The sequence below is a fragment of the Cariama cristata genome, unplaced genomic scaffold, assembly GCF_000690535.1.
Source record: "Cariama cristata isolate BGI_N322 unplaced genomic scaffold, ASM69053v1 scaffold1158, whole genome shotgun sequence".
NCBI lineage: Eukaryota > Metazoa > Chordata > Aves > Cariamiformes > Cariamidae > Cariama > Cariama cristata.
Genome location: NW_009632664.1, coordinates 17078 through 36532, shown reverse-complemented (window position 1 = coordinate 36532; position 19455 = coordinate 17078). Strand labels below are relative to the sequence as shown.

General features: G+C 39.3%; 2 protein-coding genes across 2 annotated transcripts in view; both read left to right on the top strand.

The window, feature by feature from the left end:
• Nucleotides 1–17991, top strand: part of CMSS1 (cms1 ribosomal small subunit homolog (yeast)) — a 31854-nt gene extending 13863 nt beyond the window's left edge. Inside the window, exons 3-10 of the mRNA XM_009706427.1 lie at nucleotides 3002–3073; nucleotides 6038–6167; nucleotides 9068–9127; nucleotides 9824–9926; nucleotides 11392–11452; nucleotides 12325–12412; nucleotides 14225–14313; nucleotides 17722–17991. Of these exons, the coding sequence (XP_009704729.1) occupies nucleotides 3002–3073; nucleotides 6038–6167; nucleotides 9068–9127; nucleotides 9824–9926; nucleotides 11392–11452; nucleotides 12325–12412; nucleotides 14225–14313; nucleotides 17722–17805 (687 nt within the window). The 3' untranslated portion in view covers nucleotides 17806–17991. The remainder of the gene's footprint in view (nucleotides 1–3001; nucleotides 3074–6037; nucleotides 6168–9067; nucleotides 9128–9823; nucleotides 9927–11391; nucleotides 11453–12324; nucleotides 12413–14224; nucleotides 14314–17721) is intronic.
• A 1194-nt stretch (nucleotides 17992–19185) lies between these two features.
• The window catches only part of LOC104166483 (cell cycle control protein 50C-like), an 8997-nt gene continuing 8727 nt past the window's right edge, over nucleotides 19186–19455 (top strand). The window contains exon 1 of the mRNA XM_009706426.1: nucleotides 19186–19398. Within this exon, the coding sequence (XP_009704728.1) occupies nucleotides 19186–19398 (213 nt within the window). The remainder of the gene's footprint in view (nucleotides 19399–19455) is intronic.

Here is a 19455-nt window from a genome sequence, read left to right as displayed (position 1 = left end):
TATGACATTGTAGTTCGTAAATCAGTAGTCCTAGCACAAATTTCCTGTTTTTTTCATTTTAAGAATTTCCATGTAAAAATAGCATAAAAATACAGAACACAAAGGAGCCATGTCAAAAAATGGTTGTCTGCTCTGTGTCTTGCATAAGAAAAACATGCAAATGACCTTTTCTTAAGAGTGGCATGCAAAGAGCTATTGCATGAATAAGTAGGCAACTAACATTTGGATAAGGGTCAGAAGTTCAGTCTAGATCAGATGCCTAAATATTTGAGACTGCAGGTCATCAAAGAGATATAAGCTTACAGCCATACACCAACATGAAGTTTCTCTTTTTCTTATGGCATTATTTTTAATGTCTGAATAAAGTGGACTTATTGCTGGGCTCATAGTCTACTATGCCTAAATATATATATATGCTATTGTAAAGGAGATAATTTTGAGTCTTAACATGCTTCTCTGAGGAAGCAAGGCTTTGGCTATAAGCCTGCTGTGTACTTCTGTTGCCTGCTGTGTATTTCCATTGCTATTGAAAGAGAGGGTTACATACTGCCTTCAAAAAAGAAGCCATGGCATTTGGTGATACTTTTAAACATCTGAATGAAGGGTTATCGGTGAGAAAATTTTGTTTCTCTTAGAGAAAATTTTTCAGCTCTGTGGCGCAGTTTTATTCTTTGCTCCCGCAGATACCAGCTGGGAGTGTTTTGCAGATTTATGTAGAACAGTTCACAATGTATATGAAGTGAGAAATGGGCCTGAAGTGAATGAGTGGCATTTTTTGATTTTTAGTGTTAGCACTTTCTAGGATAGGGAACCATCATACTCTACGGGAGGAAAGAGGTTCAGGTTGGCCCTTTTCTAGCTTTTTGATTGCTTGGTAGTATCCCTTGACTAAATCAATACAAAGGCTTGTTCTCTGCATAAAATATGATGTTGAACATGGAATTTATGATTAGAACACCTGGCAAATGGTCTTTGAGTATCTGTAGACAGCTGGGATACATAAGGGTAGAGGGTAGCTCTGTTACAGTCTCAATGTCTGGGAATGCTAATGGTAGTGAAGAACTGTATGGTGGTGTTTTAAAAGCACTTGAATCAGAGTCAGGACAGAGATTTTTAAAAAAGAAACAAACAAAAAATAAAACCAAGAAGCTTATGTTAACCCTGGAACAATTTTGTGAGTTGAAGTGAGTTTCTACTTGCAGTCATTCGCTTGATTTCTAGTGAAGATAGTATCTGTTTATATCTGAGAAAATCACAGGGACAGATCTCTGTTGCTGAGGCAAGATATGGTCCCTATCACAACTTCTCATGGGTAGGTATTGATCCAGGCTGCATTATGTTCCAGCCCCAGTTGTAGAGTGCTTTGCTGGCTGTAGCCAGTCCCCAGCCAAATCTTCTCTGGTAGTTCCTAAGTATCATTTCAACCCTCAACCAGTTCAGGACCACTTCTGTACAGTACTACTGCCTTTGCAAGTGCAATGGCTGTGGTTGCATCACGGCACAGGGAACAGGAGCAAGCAACAGGTCATTAGTTTGTGTTGAGCATGGTGGTATCCTGTTTTTTATAGCTAAATTAGCCAGGGAAGTGGGGAGAAAAAGGGAAATGTTAGGCATAATATGAACAATTAAACTCCACAAAATGCTTCTGATAAGGATATGAGAGTGGGCTTGGAAAGGCACAAATGTGCTGAGTAGGGTGGTATAGTACCAGTTGTCATGAAGTGGCCTCCTGTTAAGGGGAAGGCAGTGCAAGGAGGGCTCTGAAAGACTCAGATGCCCTGAACTTCTGTTAGCTTTCTTCTGGCCCTCTTGGCCCTGTTGAAGCTGCCCTCACAAGGGGACAGAGGAGCAGCTTCTCTGGCTTTCAACTGGGCTCTCCTGCTGATACTTTTCTTCCAGGCTTTCCTCAGGGAGCAGCACTGGATTTGCTGTTCCTGAGCCTTTAATGTTCCATGTGATGAGACTTCTGTGCAGTTTCTCAGAGGAGCAGATTTTTTTCAGCCAAATGCATCCTAGTATCAAGGAGTTTTTTCCTGCAGCTCAGCCTATTTTCCCATTGCTCTTCATCAAGTCACTAAGTTCTACAGCCTTTGTCGATTAATTTGCATTTCCATGAAGTGGAAGTCCCTAAGAAGGCAAAAGAAAAGAGAATTGCTATGCTCAAAACAAGGGAAGCACGTGCCTCACTTCCTCTGTTTTGGAGAATTTTAGGTGGGTAAGGACAAATCCTAACCCTGGCTTATGTGAACAGGGACTCTGGTACGAATGGACCAATTCAGCCTGCTCACTCAGGCACAAAAGAGGGTTAATAATAGCAACATGTGTTGGATGAAGATCGTTCTGAAATGCACCATGTATTTTTCTTGTGTGTATTTGACCCTGCCTGCTATGAGGAGACAAAGCAAGAATGGGGTAGAACAAATTTGAAACATGTTTTCCTAAATTTAGGATTACAACTGTAAAAGGTAATCCAGAGCATGGTTGTTTCCAATTATTCTCGCCCAATTCCGTGGTATCTTTCACCGTCTGGATGCACACCTTAGGCCCAGTTATTTTAAAGCACTATTGGCACAGTTTAGAAAACATGAAAAATCACACACAATAATACAGATTAAAAATATAAAGTTTGTGAAAGGTTTTGTTCATGTTTTCCTCTTGATTTTTTTTTTTTAATGTATCAAAACTTGTTTTTCACCATTTTATGGAGTTGTGACCACAACCTGTATGTTTCAAGTTTCTGTTCTTTTATTCCCCTCTTGGTTACAACAACATAGATCCCAGTTCCAAAATTACTGCAGATATATGTAACTGTAAGAATTTGATCCCTGCTACAGGTGAGGAAGCTTGGTTTTGTTTGGTTTTCCCTAAGCCAGCATTATACTTTCTGTATCCCCTCTTACCACCCTTTAGTCACTTTCTTTTTCCCCCCAGGTGATCAGATATCTGATGTTGAATGTTCTTTTCTTACTTTTTTTTTTTTTTTTTAATATGTGCTTTGCAGCCTACAGAGTGTTTTCTAAGTCAGCCTGAAGAAAAACAAGAAAGCACTGTAAAGGCAAAGAGGAGAAAGAAGGTATGAATGTCCTAGAGTGTGTTTGGGGACTGGGCAGTGGGTGTATGTGCTATTACAAGATTCAGAATTAGGACAACACTGACAATGAGAAGTAATACAGTTAAAATGTTGCAGCCTCTTTTAGAGAAGAATAGAAATTTCTACTTTTTTGACTCCACTCAAAATACCCATTCCCAACCTGAATGGTGGCATTGTGTGCTCACTCAAGGGTTGTATATGTCTACAACCCACTAGCAAGTGTTGCACACCGGGAAAATGTTAACTGCATCAAAGAAAGGTGGAATTTCGGTTGCTGCAGAATCTGCCCCATTTCAGCAGTGTAGTCAGGCTCCAGCTGCTGTTACATCTTTTAAGCCAAGAACTGTCTTTGTTTGCTCTTCTCCTTTGTAGCATAAGTATATAAATAAATACTCTGTGTTGTCCCTCTGGCCATGCTCCATCCTCACACTCAACAACAAACACACTCTGCAGTCTAGGTGGAAATTACATGGCACCAGGCAAGTTAATTGTCTTTCGGGACAGACTATAAATAGTTGGCTCCCTCACAAGGCTGAGAGGTGGCTTTTTTATGTTACGTTAGGCCTCTTAATCATCCAGGGAATGGGAAGAGGGAAGAGTGGGATTTTGCTTTAAATGCAACTCTGGCAGAAGTGACTGTGGTACTTGTTCCACTGCTGCAAGAGCGAAAGCATCCAACAACAGAGATTGTGAACCAGACCTAACAAAAAGACCCCATTCTCAAGCAAACAATAGACACTTAGTTACACTTTTGGTTTCCGTGGGACTAGGCCACTAAGTTGACATACACAGCCTGTCAAAAAATCCGTCAGGAAATATTTATCAAGTTGATCTATGGGGTCCAAGCAAAGTGCTCTCTCCAAAAATTAGGAAAAGGGGGGGAAAAACCCTTTGCTTTTAAGCATCTGGAATGAATTGGAAGGAAAATAGTAAAACTTCCTGCATGAGGAACAGTTCCCCCCAGCCCTCCTTGAAGGAAGAGAGTTTGCTCAGGTGTCCTTGCTCTGGCTTTTACAGAATTTCTCGTTAGTATCAGGCATCTCCCCTCCAGAGTGCCATAATTTTCATGAATGAACCAAGTGGCCCACTGAATGACGTAATGGTCCTGTGGAACGGTGCCTTATGCTGAATTACCAAGTGAAATGAGCCTGATAGTTCTATATTGCTGTCTGCTAAGTCAGAGGTTCCCAAATGTGGGTCCCTTAAGAGACAGGTTGTAGGCCTGGGGCTGGAGAAGAGCATTTGTGGTTGATAGGACGAGCACCAAAGAGGTTCAGTTGTGGGCCTCACACAAAACCTGTGTGTGCTGCAGATGACCTCTGGTCATTCTTTGGGAAGACAGTTGTTGCATGGCAGAAAAGTACAACGGTGCCAAATGAGGGGGAATCTTGGGAAGGAATGCTACAGATGCGGGCACTGCATAACAGCCAGATGTCCACTGGAAAGTCTTCCAGGGACTGCAGAGGGCTTTGCACCAGGCCAAAGGTAGACCAAGAGGACGGCGTAAGCACTTCATCTGCACGTATCCCACTGTCAAAGATTCAGTTGGGGCCTTGCAAACACACAGCTGGCTTTTAGCAGAGGTGAAATAGGCAGTGACCAAAGTGGCAGATGGCAGGGAGAGTCATCTGCCTACTTTGCCTTTGCTGTGAGGTGAGCGACTTCAGCAGCCCCCATATGGCTTGTCCCTGTTATGCTGCCATTACGGGAGCATTTAGGGTGTATTGGGCAAGAGGGAGAGATGGAGTGGTGGGCAATGGAAAAGAACAAGGGAGTGGGAGCTGGGATGGAGTGAGGGGAAGAGGGATGGAAGAATATCCGTCCCCTGCATTAAAATTCCTTCTATAACTCTCTTCAGAATTTCCACTGATCTCTGCTGCTGCAGACCTTAGCCTGCCAAACTTGCACTGGAGGTACCCACCATCCCTCCAAAGCTAGCAAAAATGCTACTCACAGATACGTACCCCATTGCTCCGTCCTAACCACACTCTCCTGCTCCTTTTCACTTCTAGGCTTAGGCTGCTATGTGTCCTCATGATGGCAAGTTCAGTTTAGCTTATACAGCTGAGAAACCTTAAGCTGGCCTTTCACAAATGAATCACTTCTCAGTGACAACAAGAGAGGCTTCACATTCTTGCCATTCTATGCAGGCTGTCTCTATCCTTGAAAAATTTGCTGTTTCTTAAATGCTGGCAGATCATTCAGATGAAGGGAACTCTCGGCTGTTCTAGTCCCATGATCCATTTAATTATGGGGAAAAATACTGCAACACTTTCAATTCAGTGAAAATTCAGATCTGTTATTTGCTACCGTTCTTAAGATGTAAAGCACAATCATTATGAACTCATGTCCAGGCTCTAAAAATTATTAGTTTGATTTAAAAAATTATACATTTTGGAAGAACAAAGCTGCTGAACTCTTTCTGCTTGACTTCAGGTTTTGTGAGCTTTTAACTCATTTTCATCACACTTGCATGGTATTCTGTGACTATAGCTAACCATCTTTCTTTCCAAAATACCTGTTTTAATCAAAATATAACCAAGATTTATATAACCACTTGACTCCTGTTGTTTTGCTTTAAGAATAATAAATTAAAACAAATTCTTTTTGAACTGATACTTAAGTGTAACAATAGCAAAACTCACAAAACCAGCTTTCAGTTACATTATTGTTAACGGCAGCATTTCAGGTGAGTGCACAAGATTTTTTTTCTTCAGGCTCGTAGACCATCTCATCAAAGTATCTGAACTTGCGTTTGAAGTCTGCATTCCCACTAAGGACGAAGGGAATCTTGTCCCATTGTAAGATATTTTTCTACTTAAGCTGTAATTAAGCCAATATAACTGTATAAAGTTATGGAGGAACATTTATTTACAGTGTTGTTAGCTAGCCAAAGAGCAGAAATTATAGAAATGTCATACTTACCCATTTTACTTGTTTTTTCAGAAGAAAATTACTGATATTCTGGAAAAATCTGCTCCAAAACCTGGTGTCCCTGCAGATCTACAAAATCTGCTTAGTCAACATTTTGGTAAAAACCGTTCAGTGATTGAAATAGAGGAATTAAAGCTGTCAGGTAACTTATCCTATATTTAATAGATTTATTTTTTTTTTCATGATACTATTGAGTTCTTTTTCTGCAGAAGAAAGAGGATTTTTAGGACAGGTCTTGAGTTGTACTTTTTTATGGAAATATTTTCTTATAATCTATATTAATTTGCTGTTTAAGTAGAGATGTTAGTTTCTTTGGAATAAATATGAGGTTTCTTGGAATTATGGAAATGAAAAGAAAGATTGTTTAAATGTGTCCTTTTATTGTCAAGTATTAATTTCAGGAGCTCACTTTTCTAATAGAAATTATATGATTCCTAACAATAGCTTCCAAGATGCTGAGAGAGTGAAAATATATTTTGTTTCTGGGATTACCTGAGTCAATCCAGATGCATAATAGGAGGACTGACAGGAGTAGACAAAGAAATAATGAGACATCATCTCTAATGTGGTTATAAGTTGTTGAACACAATGGTTTCTCAGTGAGTGGAATGACATAAGATGGTAGTTTTGGTCCGTGTGTAAAGTGACCAAGTTTTAACTGTGATGAGGACTCTCTTGGTTTCCTATATTCTGTCTCCAGTTAAAAGCCAGTGATAGAAAAGGCAAAGCAGGACAGGGCACGGTTAGCTTCTCTCAGTTGGAGATTGCATTAGAGATGAAGACAACATTGAACTTCTCTGCCTGTTACTCTGCAGATAAAGAGGCACTGTCATTTTATGGGCACTGTCCATTATTTGTTGGTAGTGCTCATGAAGAGCAAACAGCCTGGTAACTAACCTGCATATACCTTTCATACTTCTTGAACTCTTAGTGACGTGTGCCCAATATAGGAGCCTTCTAGCCCAGCAGTGGTTTCTCTGTTTTAATGTTTAAGCCTGTCTTTCTAGATAAATATGCTCCTCCTTAACATCCATGATTCTAGGTTGGCCCTTCTTATTTCTGTGGGGCAGGTTCAGCTTTCTTGCTGAATCAAGAAAACCTGGAGAAGTGCCATACAGATTGCTTTGAAAAGCTTGTGTTGAATATTTTTGGACCTTTAGGGTTTCTAGCAAATAATAAATTGCTTTGGTTTCTTTCTTGTAATAAGAGCCCTTTGGGCTAGTGAAGTGACCCATTTCCATATGGATTGGTTCTTGGGTTGGATGGAGATATTTTTTCCTTATTTTTGTGCTGGGAGTTGAAGGCTTAGAGTGCCAAGGAGTTTACAAATTTCTACAGCTGTCAAGTTATTCACATCTAAGCACTGAGCAAATAACAAGCAGCTACTTAGAGTTGCATGTTCTTGTTAACTGACACGGTGCAGAAGGTCAGATTGGTAGTCAGCATGGTCCCTTGCTGCAGTCTGGAGCTATGAGTTTCCTCCCCTCTTTCTGAAACTTTGATTTAAATTTGTTGTTAATACTCCAGTGTTGCTGGACTGTTGGTGAAAAGTCAGTGACTGAAGCTCATGTCCTTCAGAAACCATCTTTTGAATTGTCCAGTCATTAATGAGACTTAATGTATTCAGAAGAGCAAAACAACAGCAAAGATAGTTCGCCACTGAGAGGAAAGGACTGTGGTGGGTGTGAAGAGCTCTCCTATTAGCACCAAATGTTTATGGAAGGGCAGCCGCTGCCCTTCCCCACCAGCGTCAAGTGCATCTTTTTAATGTGATTGTAAAAGTAAATCAGCTGCTGATCATTCAGGTGTACACATTCGTTCCCTTTGGAGATCAAGTCCCAGAAAATGTCAATCTCTGGATTTAATAAAAGGGATCCGTGCAAAATACATGTTATTTGCAAGACAGCACGCGTTAAATGGAAGATACAGTGATGGAGAGTGGCTATGCTTAAGAAACTACACAGGCACAACTTTAGCCAGGCATCAGCTACAAACCAAGTTTGTCACACTATCTGGTCCAATGGAAATCATGGATTGATGCTGCCAGCATTAGCACAATGCATCATCCGTGTGAACAAGAATAACGTCTGTAAGGAAACCTCCTTGATTTAGTTAAAATCTGTCAGCAAACACGCATAGACAGGCACCCTGAGGTACCGTGCTTCATGCAGAATGATGACAAATATGTGGTTCCCTGAAGATGGAATTGCTAATGCTCTGCAGGAGCGTATTTTTCCATCAGGCAAAGAACCCTTAACGATGATGGCAAGTTTTCAGACCATCTAATTTTAATCACCTCTTTAAGAACTTAGACTTTGTATATAAGATGCTGGAGAAAGGACCTTCCAAAGAACTGTGAGGACCTTGTCTTTCTTCGCTGCCTCATTATGAAGCTTAAAGTGAAATGGCATGTCTTCCACAGGGTACTTTCAAGACTTACTAGTTAACATAGTGACCAGGTAAAAGATAGGCATCAGTGGGAAATTAAGGAAGAGGAAGGCATTAAAATGCAGTGTAGTTGTTGCCGTTAGGGTCGATATAGTTAAGTAGATTAGCACAATAAGAAAGGCCAGAAAGAGGAATAAACTTACTGACAGGTAGATTATTGGTAAGTTCTTGCATTTACATAGTATGAATTGTTTGGGTGATCTACAAATATATTCTGTCATAGGTAGACTGGAGGAACAGTCTAGCAGGTTAACTGTAAGGCTTTTGGGTAAGACTTCTGAGGGATTGTGGCAAAGACATCTGAAAACTTTATGTGATCACACCTCTGCAGCCCTGTATTAAGGGTTTCATGGTGGGAGAAAAGAAAGGAATTGCAACTGAGTTGAGAGATGTTACCTTCATTGATTTATACAATGTAAAGCTTCTTGTACATGAGGTGTACGTTAATCTTTGTTTCATAAATGGTAATTTATTGATGATGGATTTTAACACAGTTGTGATTTCATCAATATAACTACTGTTATGCTGCAAACATATATGCTCCTTTTGCTGTTAAAAATGTCAACAAAAATATTTTTTCCTTTATGTTTTCAGATTCCTGTTTTTTGCCAGCCAATGACCTCACCCACAGTTTTTCTTCATACTTGAAGGAAAGTGAGTTAAAATGTTGGTCTGGATGAGATGGCAGTTATATGAAAAACATTGTTAATGCAGTATTATTGCATTTTTTATCTGTACCTCCAAATGTTTTGAATTATGAAATATTAGTAACTTTCAGGGTTTTTTCTTTTTTCATGACAGGTCTTGTTTTTCTGGCTCTTTTTTACTCATCACTTTTTTGTATCAAAATGTTCTAGAGTTTCTTTTAATTGCTAGGGATTATTTGTCAGTAATTTATTGTGGCTTTGTAAGTAGGTGTATGTATTATCTTACAGTAAAAATTCTGCAGCTGTCTGCTGACACAAACCAAGAGAATTTTTATACTCTTGTATATTTATATAGAACTTCTGGTCTGGTAAATGTTTTTTTTTTCAATTGGTTTCCTCTGATATAAATTGCCGTGTGTGGCAAATGAAGACAATGGGCTTCTCACCCTACAACCTGTTGATTTTTAATGCTTATCTAATTTGTTCAGTTATGTGATATTTCTGTATTTTATTTATTTTGGGCATTTTCTTTTCCAATTTCTCAGTCATAAGTAAATGTAAAAGTGTTGCCAGAGATCCAGACCTCATAGGAGTCATCATGTGTGTTCTTGCTGCTGGCTACCATTCATCATGTACTCTTGTAATTTAAAATTGTGGCATGTAGTACTTTCTCTGTGTGCGTACACGGGCTTTTTCATTGCAGTCTGTCCTAAGTGGGCAAAACTCCGTAAAAACCACAAGGAGAAGAAGTCAGTGGTGATGCTGGTTATCTGCAGTTCTGCCCTTCGGTCCTTGGAACTCATCAAGTATGTCAATAGCAAATGTTATGTTGAGGTTGGCAGTCAGTCAGAGGTTTTGTCTTGGAACCACAGACATAAAGGCAAAACTGGGACACCGTCCTCTGCTAGCCAACAAATTCACTGACTCAAACTGATGCAATATCCCTTGCTTCTTTAAACTGTGGGAGCGTGGTGTTTGGTTTTAAACTGAGGTAAAACTTATACTTCAGTTCCATGGAAGTACTGTTTTTGTTAAAAACCAAAAATAAAGTGTAACCAATTCTGGGGGAACATGCAACATGTTATACTTGGGAACAGAGTAAACCCATAAAACATCATGATCCACCACTAGAAATCATGACTTTGCACCACAGGCAATGAGGACACCGTGTTCCAGGGCCTCAAGTGGCAACGTATGTGCCTGGCCTGAGTGCCTCCAGGTCGTGTCCCTGTTCTCAGCTGGCTCAGGCTGGCAAAATCGCTGTGCAGAGATGATTTTCAGTGTTCCCTGTCCTCTTCTTTTTCCCCCCTCTATCCTCCTCCTTCTCATTCCAGAAGTCTTGATGACTTTGATAAATTAATGTATACCTCACAAATGTCATGGTTGTCTTTTGTTGTCAACTCCATTGCCTGTGATGATCTGTCAGTACAACATGAGATGGAGAGTTGGGAAGTTTGACTCCGTGCCACGTATAGAAGTGTAGATATGGCAGATGTGCCAATAGTGCTTAGCCCCTGCATGCAGAGATTATCATCTGAGACTTAGATGATCTATATGTATCCTTGTGTATAAACCTTTAGCTTTGCACAAGAGAAAATTGAAAATTTGGCGCACTGCAAAAAACATGCAGAGAAAACTGTCTTAAATGACATACAGTAAATACCAAATATGTTGTCTCCTGGTTGATTAATACAGAATGTAGAGTTGTTACTTTGTGCCAAAATGGAGTGTCAGAAAAACAAGTCAGATTTTCTGATAAATGAGTTTTAGTTAACTGGAATTTGAGCCATCTCTGCAGTAAAGACTGTGGCAGCCTAGGTTTTCCCAGCAGCCATGCTGCAGGACGACTATGTAAAATGTAGATTGGTCCATACACAGATCTTTCCTTTTGTGCATGCACACACATGTTCATTCATGCTTGTATCTCAGCACCTGAGATATTTTTGAATTAGAATTTGATGATTAGTCAGTTTTGAACTAAGTTAGCTGTGAAAGCACAGGCCATAATTATTAAATATTAAATATTAAAAGTTATCTAAACAATATTGGCCCCTGCTGATATCTTCTATTATTTTTGTCCAGTTGTTGATCGCTGTTGATCAAGTAGCAAGCAAGAATGTACATAGTGTTCAAAGTACAAGCAGGGGTCACTGGGGGACTGTGTGTCTCAAACATATTGAGAAAAGCCAGTTAGTTTTGCTTTCCTCCTGTGTGGTCTTAATCCCAGTCCTGACACTTGCATTTCCTTTTTCAATTTTTTTTTATTGCTAGATCAATGACAGCATTTAAAGGAGACTGCAGAGTTCTCAAGTTGTTTGCAAAGCACATAAAGGTAAGAGCTGCAAGGGAATTTTGATAGAACAACTAAACAACTGACTGGTGCCATTTTCTTTTTAAAGCATTGAGCAATAGTGCCTTTCACACACTTCATATAGTGTTCCTTTCTTTAGGTAATGCTTCCTTTGGTGACCCATTGTTGCAGTTTGAGGAATCTAGTCAAACACCATCTCCAATAGCTCTGGTGCAATCCTATGCAGAATGTAGATGCTTATGCCTGTGCTATGTTTTAAGGATGTTCCACATTCCTGTGAGGTTCTCATTCAAATGGCTTTTGCTTGTTTAAATAGAAGGCTCACACACATAGGTTTGTAGAAGCAATCTGTACCAGCACTCACATTCGTATTCTGACAATTGGATGCCTGGATCCCCAATATCCATACCTGTTGCAGAGCACAAATTATGGGGATGTTGGAAGTAATGAGTGGACATTTGGCCTTTGATATAAATGCTGTCAAACATACAAATGTCACTTGCTTTATTTCACCCTTTTCCATTGTCTTCATTTTGAAGGAGTTTGGAGTTAATTCAACTTTGTCAGTTTTCCATGTATTTCCAGAGAATTTGTTTAAATGCTGAAGGAAGCATACTGTTGTCACCTCCAAAAATAGTTGGTGCAATAGCAGATTTTCAAAGTTGAAAATGACTGAACTTCTAGAGAAGTGTTATGCCCAGCTGGCTGTTACATTTCTTAAACTTTCTCCCAGATATATCAGTTTGACAGTTTGAAAGATGAATAGCATTTGTTGCTTGATGGTATTCTAGAAAGAGATACTATGAGATCTTGAATTTATTTCCAACTCTTTGAGAAGAAATTTTAAAACAATAATGGTTTTACTGTGGTTTGTCTTTCTCTTTTCAAATTAGATAAAAGAACAGATGAAGATGTTGGAAAAAGGTGTGTTCCACATTGGGGTTGGAACTCCTGGGAGAGTGAAAGCACTAGTGGAGCAAGGTAGGAGAACAAGGAGGGTTTTCTCCATAGGTATCTTATACTTGGTCTCATGAGAAGTGAGACTTCAATTGTTTTTGAAGTACTTAGGTTGATAGGAATCTCTGGATTTGGGTACTAAACTGTACAGTTCTGTTTCTCCACTTCCACTGTGTCAGTCAAAACAAGGTCAAGATTCTAGTAGTTGATTTTAAGCTGGCATAAGTCAATATTAGCAGAGAAAGGCAGAGTAATACTTCCCCTGCCCCAGTCAGTGTCCACTTATTCCTCCTTCTTGTGCTAGCCCAAGAGTTTGTTTGGCAGCTCAGTGAACTGATCCCAATTAGAACTGATCCCAATTAAAACAAAACCAGTGTGCACACAAAATCAGGTAATGAGCAGGCAGAGGTGGGGGACTTCCTCTTTTGGCAGGCATACTGATTTATGTTGACCTGAAAGTGATTGCAAAACCATGGTATAAGATTTAAGGCTCCAGGAAACCAGACACTGCAAGTAAATCAAAAGGAAATAATGGCAGAAGTCATTGTATCATATGTCACTCTGAGCTCAGTGTAGACTTTGTGAGGGGTGGACAAAAGATCTGCTTGCTGATTTCATTTTATTTCTGATTTGCCTGTAATGAAATTAATTATTCTGTATAAACATTTTGTCTTCCCAAATTTTGAGTACTTTTACGTAGTCAATAGACATTATGTACGCCAAGAAAAACAAACAACAAAATGACAAGATAATAAGGTGGTTCTTTCCATTTCTCTTTCTAAACACTGCCTTGCTCTGACTGTGGTTTCTTGGTCAGGGACTGGCTGTGGATTGAGACTCTACTGCTCCTTCCGAAACATTACAGGAGTAGCATAATTGTGTTGCTTCCTGTGCCCTCCACCACCATTAAATCATCACTGCTCAGCACATCAGCACATTGCCATGAGGGTGGTGAGGCACTGGAACAGGTTGCCCGGAGAAGCTGTGGATGCCCTATCTCTGGAAGTGTTCAAGGCCAGGTTGGATGATGCTTTGAGCAACCTGGTCTGGTGGGAAGTGTCCCTGCCCATGGCAGGGGGTTGTAGCTGGATAATCTTTAAGGTCCTTTCCAACCAAACCATTCTATGGTTCTATGTTAGGTGGAGGCAGCTTATGGCAGGGACACAAGGTGTATCATCTTGACCTAACAGCTAGGCCTGTTTTGACAACTTAGTTTTGCAGTGCCAGGTCCCTAGAGAATGAAGAGGAGTCAAAACTGATACGACAAATTGTGGGCATCATGTAGAAGACCAGGGAAAAGTAGGGGAACAGCTGGTGGGACAGTTCAGAAAGGACCTTTTTCTTCTTTCACCACCATCTATTTGGAGCATAAAGGAATTCTTCAGCACCACCACTGACCTGACTCACATTCACATAGCACCCAATCCTGTAAATTGCTAAACACTGTCAGTTCCCATTAACAAGAGTTTTCAGGCTAGGATCCTTCTAACTTACCAGCTCCTCATCAGCTGTGGAAATTCAACTCCTGTGGTTTCATCAAGAGGAAGCTTGAGGAATTATTTTCTGGCAGGATGTTAGCTCTTGACAAGCCTGGCAACAGTAGTTGCTCTGCTTTTGTGTTTATCTTCCAAAAAGGCATGGGATTATGTGGTTAAGGGAGTTTGCAGTGTCAGTGCATTAGTTTTCCAACCAGCAAATGTAGTACTTAAGTGTTCAAAGATTAGTTTCCTTGGAAACAGACAGCAAAAGATGTAAAAGCCAAAAATCATTTTGATAAGCACATGTCATATTATCTTGGTAGTAAAATCTACATTGCCTTTTTCATTGCCTTTTTAGATGGCCTGTGCTTGAACTCCACAAAATATATGATTCTGGATTGGAACTGGAGAGATCAGAAACTAAGGAGAATGATGGATATTCCTGAGGTATTGTATAAGCACCTGTGTATATTATATTCTATGTATTCATTACTTTTGAGTCTAGTGCCCAGATCTTAGTCTGTAAGGTTTTCTTTCTGTAAAGCTGACTTCAGTGGTTTAGAAATACAAAGTAATCAACATTTGACTGGTAAGTCTGTACTCTCAGGTCTCAAAATTACCTCCTGAAGAACATTTTTTCCTTTTTTGTTGCAACTGACAGCTGTGACTTCTACAACTGTGCTATGAATTTCTCCTGTTTATGCTAGATGGTTGTTCTACCTGTTCCCAGAAAGTTCTCTCAAACAGGACTTTGTGCAAAAGTTGCCTCAAAAACTAAATAAAACTTTGGAGAAGCATTTATTTGTCGCCATCTGAGAGTAAGATAACTTCTTGTGAGTAAATCTACAGACAGTACCCCTCTTTTTTTTTTTTTTAATTTTATTTCTGGCAAGAGGTAGGGTACAAACTATGTAGAGTCATCCATCATTTGTAGTTTCCTTTAAAGATATTCCCCATTGTCTTCAGTTCTGTGAACCACCTTTCACATTTACTGCTGTGACAAGGCATGTTTACCGTATGCTGTGGGGCATTAGCTGGTATCTAGCCAGAGAGAGTGAAAGAGGCAGATTACTCCATCTGTCGTTGTTATAAAGCTCCCAATTTCCTGCACAATGTTTCCATCTTTTTTTTTGCACATTTAGAGCAGGCCAATATGCAGAATCTCCAAGGAAAAAGGCCTTTTTTTACATACAGACATTAAGCTGTTCCACAGGTGAAACAAATTGTCAGCCATTAATCCTTCTCTGCACTTGTCTCTGTATTTGAATGTGCTGGTTTTTACAGTCCACATACACAAAGATACATGTTTCTAATAATCTCGGATAAAGCACCCCGCAAAAAAATACATTGCAGAAATGAAGTAACAAAAAAAAAAAAAAACCACCAGCTTTGCTTTTTGAGGCAAGGAGGCTCCCTCTTGTGGTAAATATATAAGGCTTTTTTTGTATGGTGCTTGCATTTATCTGTAAGTTTTTTTTAAAGAACAGAGAACAGGAATTCACAGACATAGCAATACAAAAGGTGCTGGTTGCAGTGGGATGAATTTTTTTTAAGTCAACTGAATTAAATATACATACAGTAGACTACAGGTGGTCCACCTCAAAAAACTGAAGATTATGTTGCTAGTGTTTGATTTTGGGCTATTGCAAACCTGAACTGTCTGTTTCAGCACACCGTAGGTAGCATCACAGCATTTCTGCATGTCTGTCTAGGAACAGATGCCAAAAATTTTGACTCCAGATGTATTTTATTAAGGCAAAATCTTAAGACTATCTTAGCATAAAATGTTAAGGTTTAGTTCAAGGTGAAACCGAGTAAGTAAAAATGTTACACCTTCATATAGAGTGTTAGCATAAAGAATATTTATGTGTGATTACAGATTAGTGAATATGTGATTACAGAAAAGCTTTCAAACCTGCCCTTCACTTGGGTAACGCAACATACAGAAAGGTTTTTGACATCTTGAGCTATGTAAGTGAAGCATCTTGCAGCTGTTTGTCCTGCTGCAGACATCAGGCAGATTTCTGAAAGTTATTTATAAGGAATGTCAGCAATAAAAGATACTCAAATAATGGTTTGGAGATAAGGCATCTTAACACAGTAGAAAGCAATGGGATGTTTTGGCAACTTGAAGACTTGAAATATGGAATACAGTCTTAGTGAACAGAGGATCTTACTCTTCTACTTGTATAAAAATTGTCCAATACATGCTAGGAATAGTCGTAAGTTTTCTCAAAGAAGAGAGGAATTATAGTACCAAAACCGTAACTTAGAGAATTGGCAGTTTGAGGTATTAATTTCTTTCATCCCACATTAGTTGTGAAGGCAAAGTTGTACCCTTAAAATTAGAAATGAGGCATACTGACCTATTTTCAGTGCAAACCTTAATTATCAATAATTTCTGTGCATATTTAAGGTGCTGCATTGCTAAATTTCATTGTAATTACACCAGAAAGCAAGAACAGCTGGAAGCACATGTCCATTCTACTTGCTGTTTTTGTACTCACCTGATGTTCAGTGGACAATTATGTACCATGCTATATTCTGATAAAAATATGAATTTAAAAACACATGAATCTTCCCACATGACAGTCCTGTATCCCGTCATATCCACATAATGGATGGTGCCCTGATCCACTGCTCTCTCAGTTGCCTCAACATCTCATTAGTTAACGCTGTTGGATTTTTTTTTTTTTTTCCTGTTTCTGTGTCTCCTGCTTCATTCATCCTGAACAATGGGGAGAAGGAAATAAAAAGAAAGCTCACAGAGAAACCAGAGGAGGGGTGAATGAGTTTATCAGACTTTGTCTTGGCACACTGGAGTTACACTGAAGCATAAAGGCTTCAGTAAAAATTGATTGTATACTTTCTGATCTGACCAAAGGATACGCGTCCTGCTTTGAAAGCTTTGTATATTGAGGTTGATGGCAACACAGAGCTGTCTCAACTCCTCAAATCACTTGTTTGTAAGATTCAAATAGATTTTTCAACAAAAAACAATATTGTATTGTCTGCAAACAATACAAACACTGAGCCTTGAGTAAGTTTGAAAATATGAAAAGTTTAAGTTTCAGGCTTCATGAAAGTAAAAAGGTTTGTAGGAAATGGGCTTGTGATAGAAAGACAACTCTTTTCACCCTCACGTAGCACATCCACTGTGGAATACAGATTGGTCAGGCTTTCTCACATCTTTTATTCCTGTGCAGAGTGGAGGCACAGAAGGGTATAATCCTGAGAGGAAATTTTCAAATAAGCTATTTGCAAGTGGGAAGAGAGAGCTATAAGGAGGATCTGGACTAACCGTGATGATTGAGAATCTTGTGTGCCTGCTGAAATATGGAGTCAATAGTTACTCTCAAATACATTTGTCTTTTATCTTTAGACAAGCAATAAACTACAGCCATATCCGCGTTATAAACCAAAGTACTTTGCATGCAGCACACGTAGACCTGACCTTCATTCAGGTGTCTCAGACACAGACAATGTTGTCATTGTTGCAGCACAGTCCTGCCCTTGGACTACTTGATACCAGTTGATACTCTGAAAAGTCCAGTAGGGATTTTGCAGCCCAGGATGGACCTCTTGCTCTGTCATGCTTTATCAGCTTCATGCCAATGACAACTTTTCTGTAGGCATGTTAGATGGGACTTCATGAGCCGCAGTTGTGCTTTAGGATTGCAAAGCAAATGCTAGATATTTTGCAAAATGGAAACATTCTAGAGTTCAAGACTTTGTATGGGAACGTCTTCTTTAATTTCTAGTCCTATAGTAGGTGCCTGAATAAATAAATAATGGTATCTATCCAAAGCATTATCAGTAACTTTTGATGCTTTCTTTGATTTTTGTTTTCTTCAGATAAAGAAAGAAACAATTGACCTGCTGGAGATGAGTATTATAAAGCTGTGCAGAGAGGGGTCTGTGAAGCTGGGAATCTTTTAATGGTTTTACCAGCAAGGAAGTCATTTGCAGCTGCATTTTGCTGTTACCCTGTCTGCCATTGGCAAGTGATTAATAGCTGATGGAATCAAGAATTTTGACTTTTCAGAGGTCTATCAATACAGAAAGAAGGCACATTGCAACTTTGTCTGAGTTCCCTTTTAATAATAAAACAGAAGTTTTGTTTGTAGTTTTAGTATGATTTTTATTACAGGAACAATGTGATACTGAAATTAGAGTTACATTGCATTCACCTGCTGGATTTACTGCTATATGTCACTTTTAAGACTTTGAAGATGAGCAAACTTGGATGTGAAAGTCTTTGTACAACTCGATTTTCTGTGAAAGTCTTTGACAACTCAATTTTCTGTTATCTCCCTCTGCTGTCCCAAAGGAGACATTTACTTCTCCCACAAGAATGGTAATCTAGTTCTTGCCCTTGAGAGTCTTTGAAAAAGTTGAATTCCAGTAGATTGTCAAAAAGTTATTTTTCACCTATCTCTTCTAGAACTGGCCAAATGCTATTTTTTGCTATTACATGATAAATTGTCTGTATATTATATTGAGACTTTATTTTGGTTAAACTGTTGAAGTATGCAAAAATATTCTTCTGTTTGTCCATTTAAATTAAAAGGAGATGATCTCTGGGTGATTCTTTTGTCCTTGTGGATAGTAGGGAATAGATTTTTTTTTTTCAGAGGACAAAATGAATGGAGGTGAGCAGATCATCAGCATCTTGGAAGGCCATTGATCCAAATCAGATGTTTTGATTATCAAAACATTACCCTTTTGCGATAAAGGACACATAACCTTTTTACAACTTTAAATTGCATCTGGATCAATAGCAATGAATGTAGTAGGTTAAGAAAATTGATTCGGTCTTGCAAAGCAAAGTTTTTCTGTCCAGTGCTGTCTCAGCACTTACAGTCCTTCCCAACGGCATCCAGTGCAATTGGAATAGAGCTCCTTTCATTGTATGCCATGCCTGCTAGCTGGGCAGCTATGGAAGTGAAGGGAGAAGAAATAATGCATCTGAGATTACACAGAAATTCCAGTATAGCTGGCAGTATCCCTGCAAATGAGTAAGACATAACAAATGCTACTGAATTGTGAGGCAGGAAAAAGTATATATTAAAGCTTTTCCAGGAGGCATGAGCTGGATGCCCTAACCAAAGTACACAATCGTTTGATTGGTACAGGCTGATCATGGGGATCCAAGCACAAATGTAGAAAATGAGGAAGAGAGAGATCTAGTTAATAAGTAATTCCTAGCCATAATGCAGGTTTGAACAAACCGTGCAGTCTCCTAACAGTCAGGACAGTATCTCAGCTTAAACACTCTCCAGCACAAGTATATTATTCCTTCCTCTCACCAAGAAGAAAATGAAAAACAAGTCAAGTTTTCTTCCACAAGAAGGAGAGGCGCATCCTTCCAGATGTCCAGATAACAGTGCATTCAAACAGCAGAAGCTACCAGCTTGGAAGCCCCAGCTTACCATTGCAACTGTACTCTCCAGCTTCTTTCTCACAGGCTCATTCTGCCTTTCTGTGGGAGTCAGCCTCATATTGTCTGCAAATAGCATCAGAGAAATCCAGGTTTGTTTGGGGGTAATGTTCTTAGATATTCTATGAAGAAGAAACTGGGCTACGTTT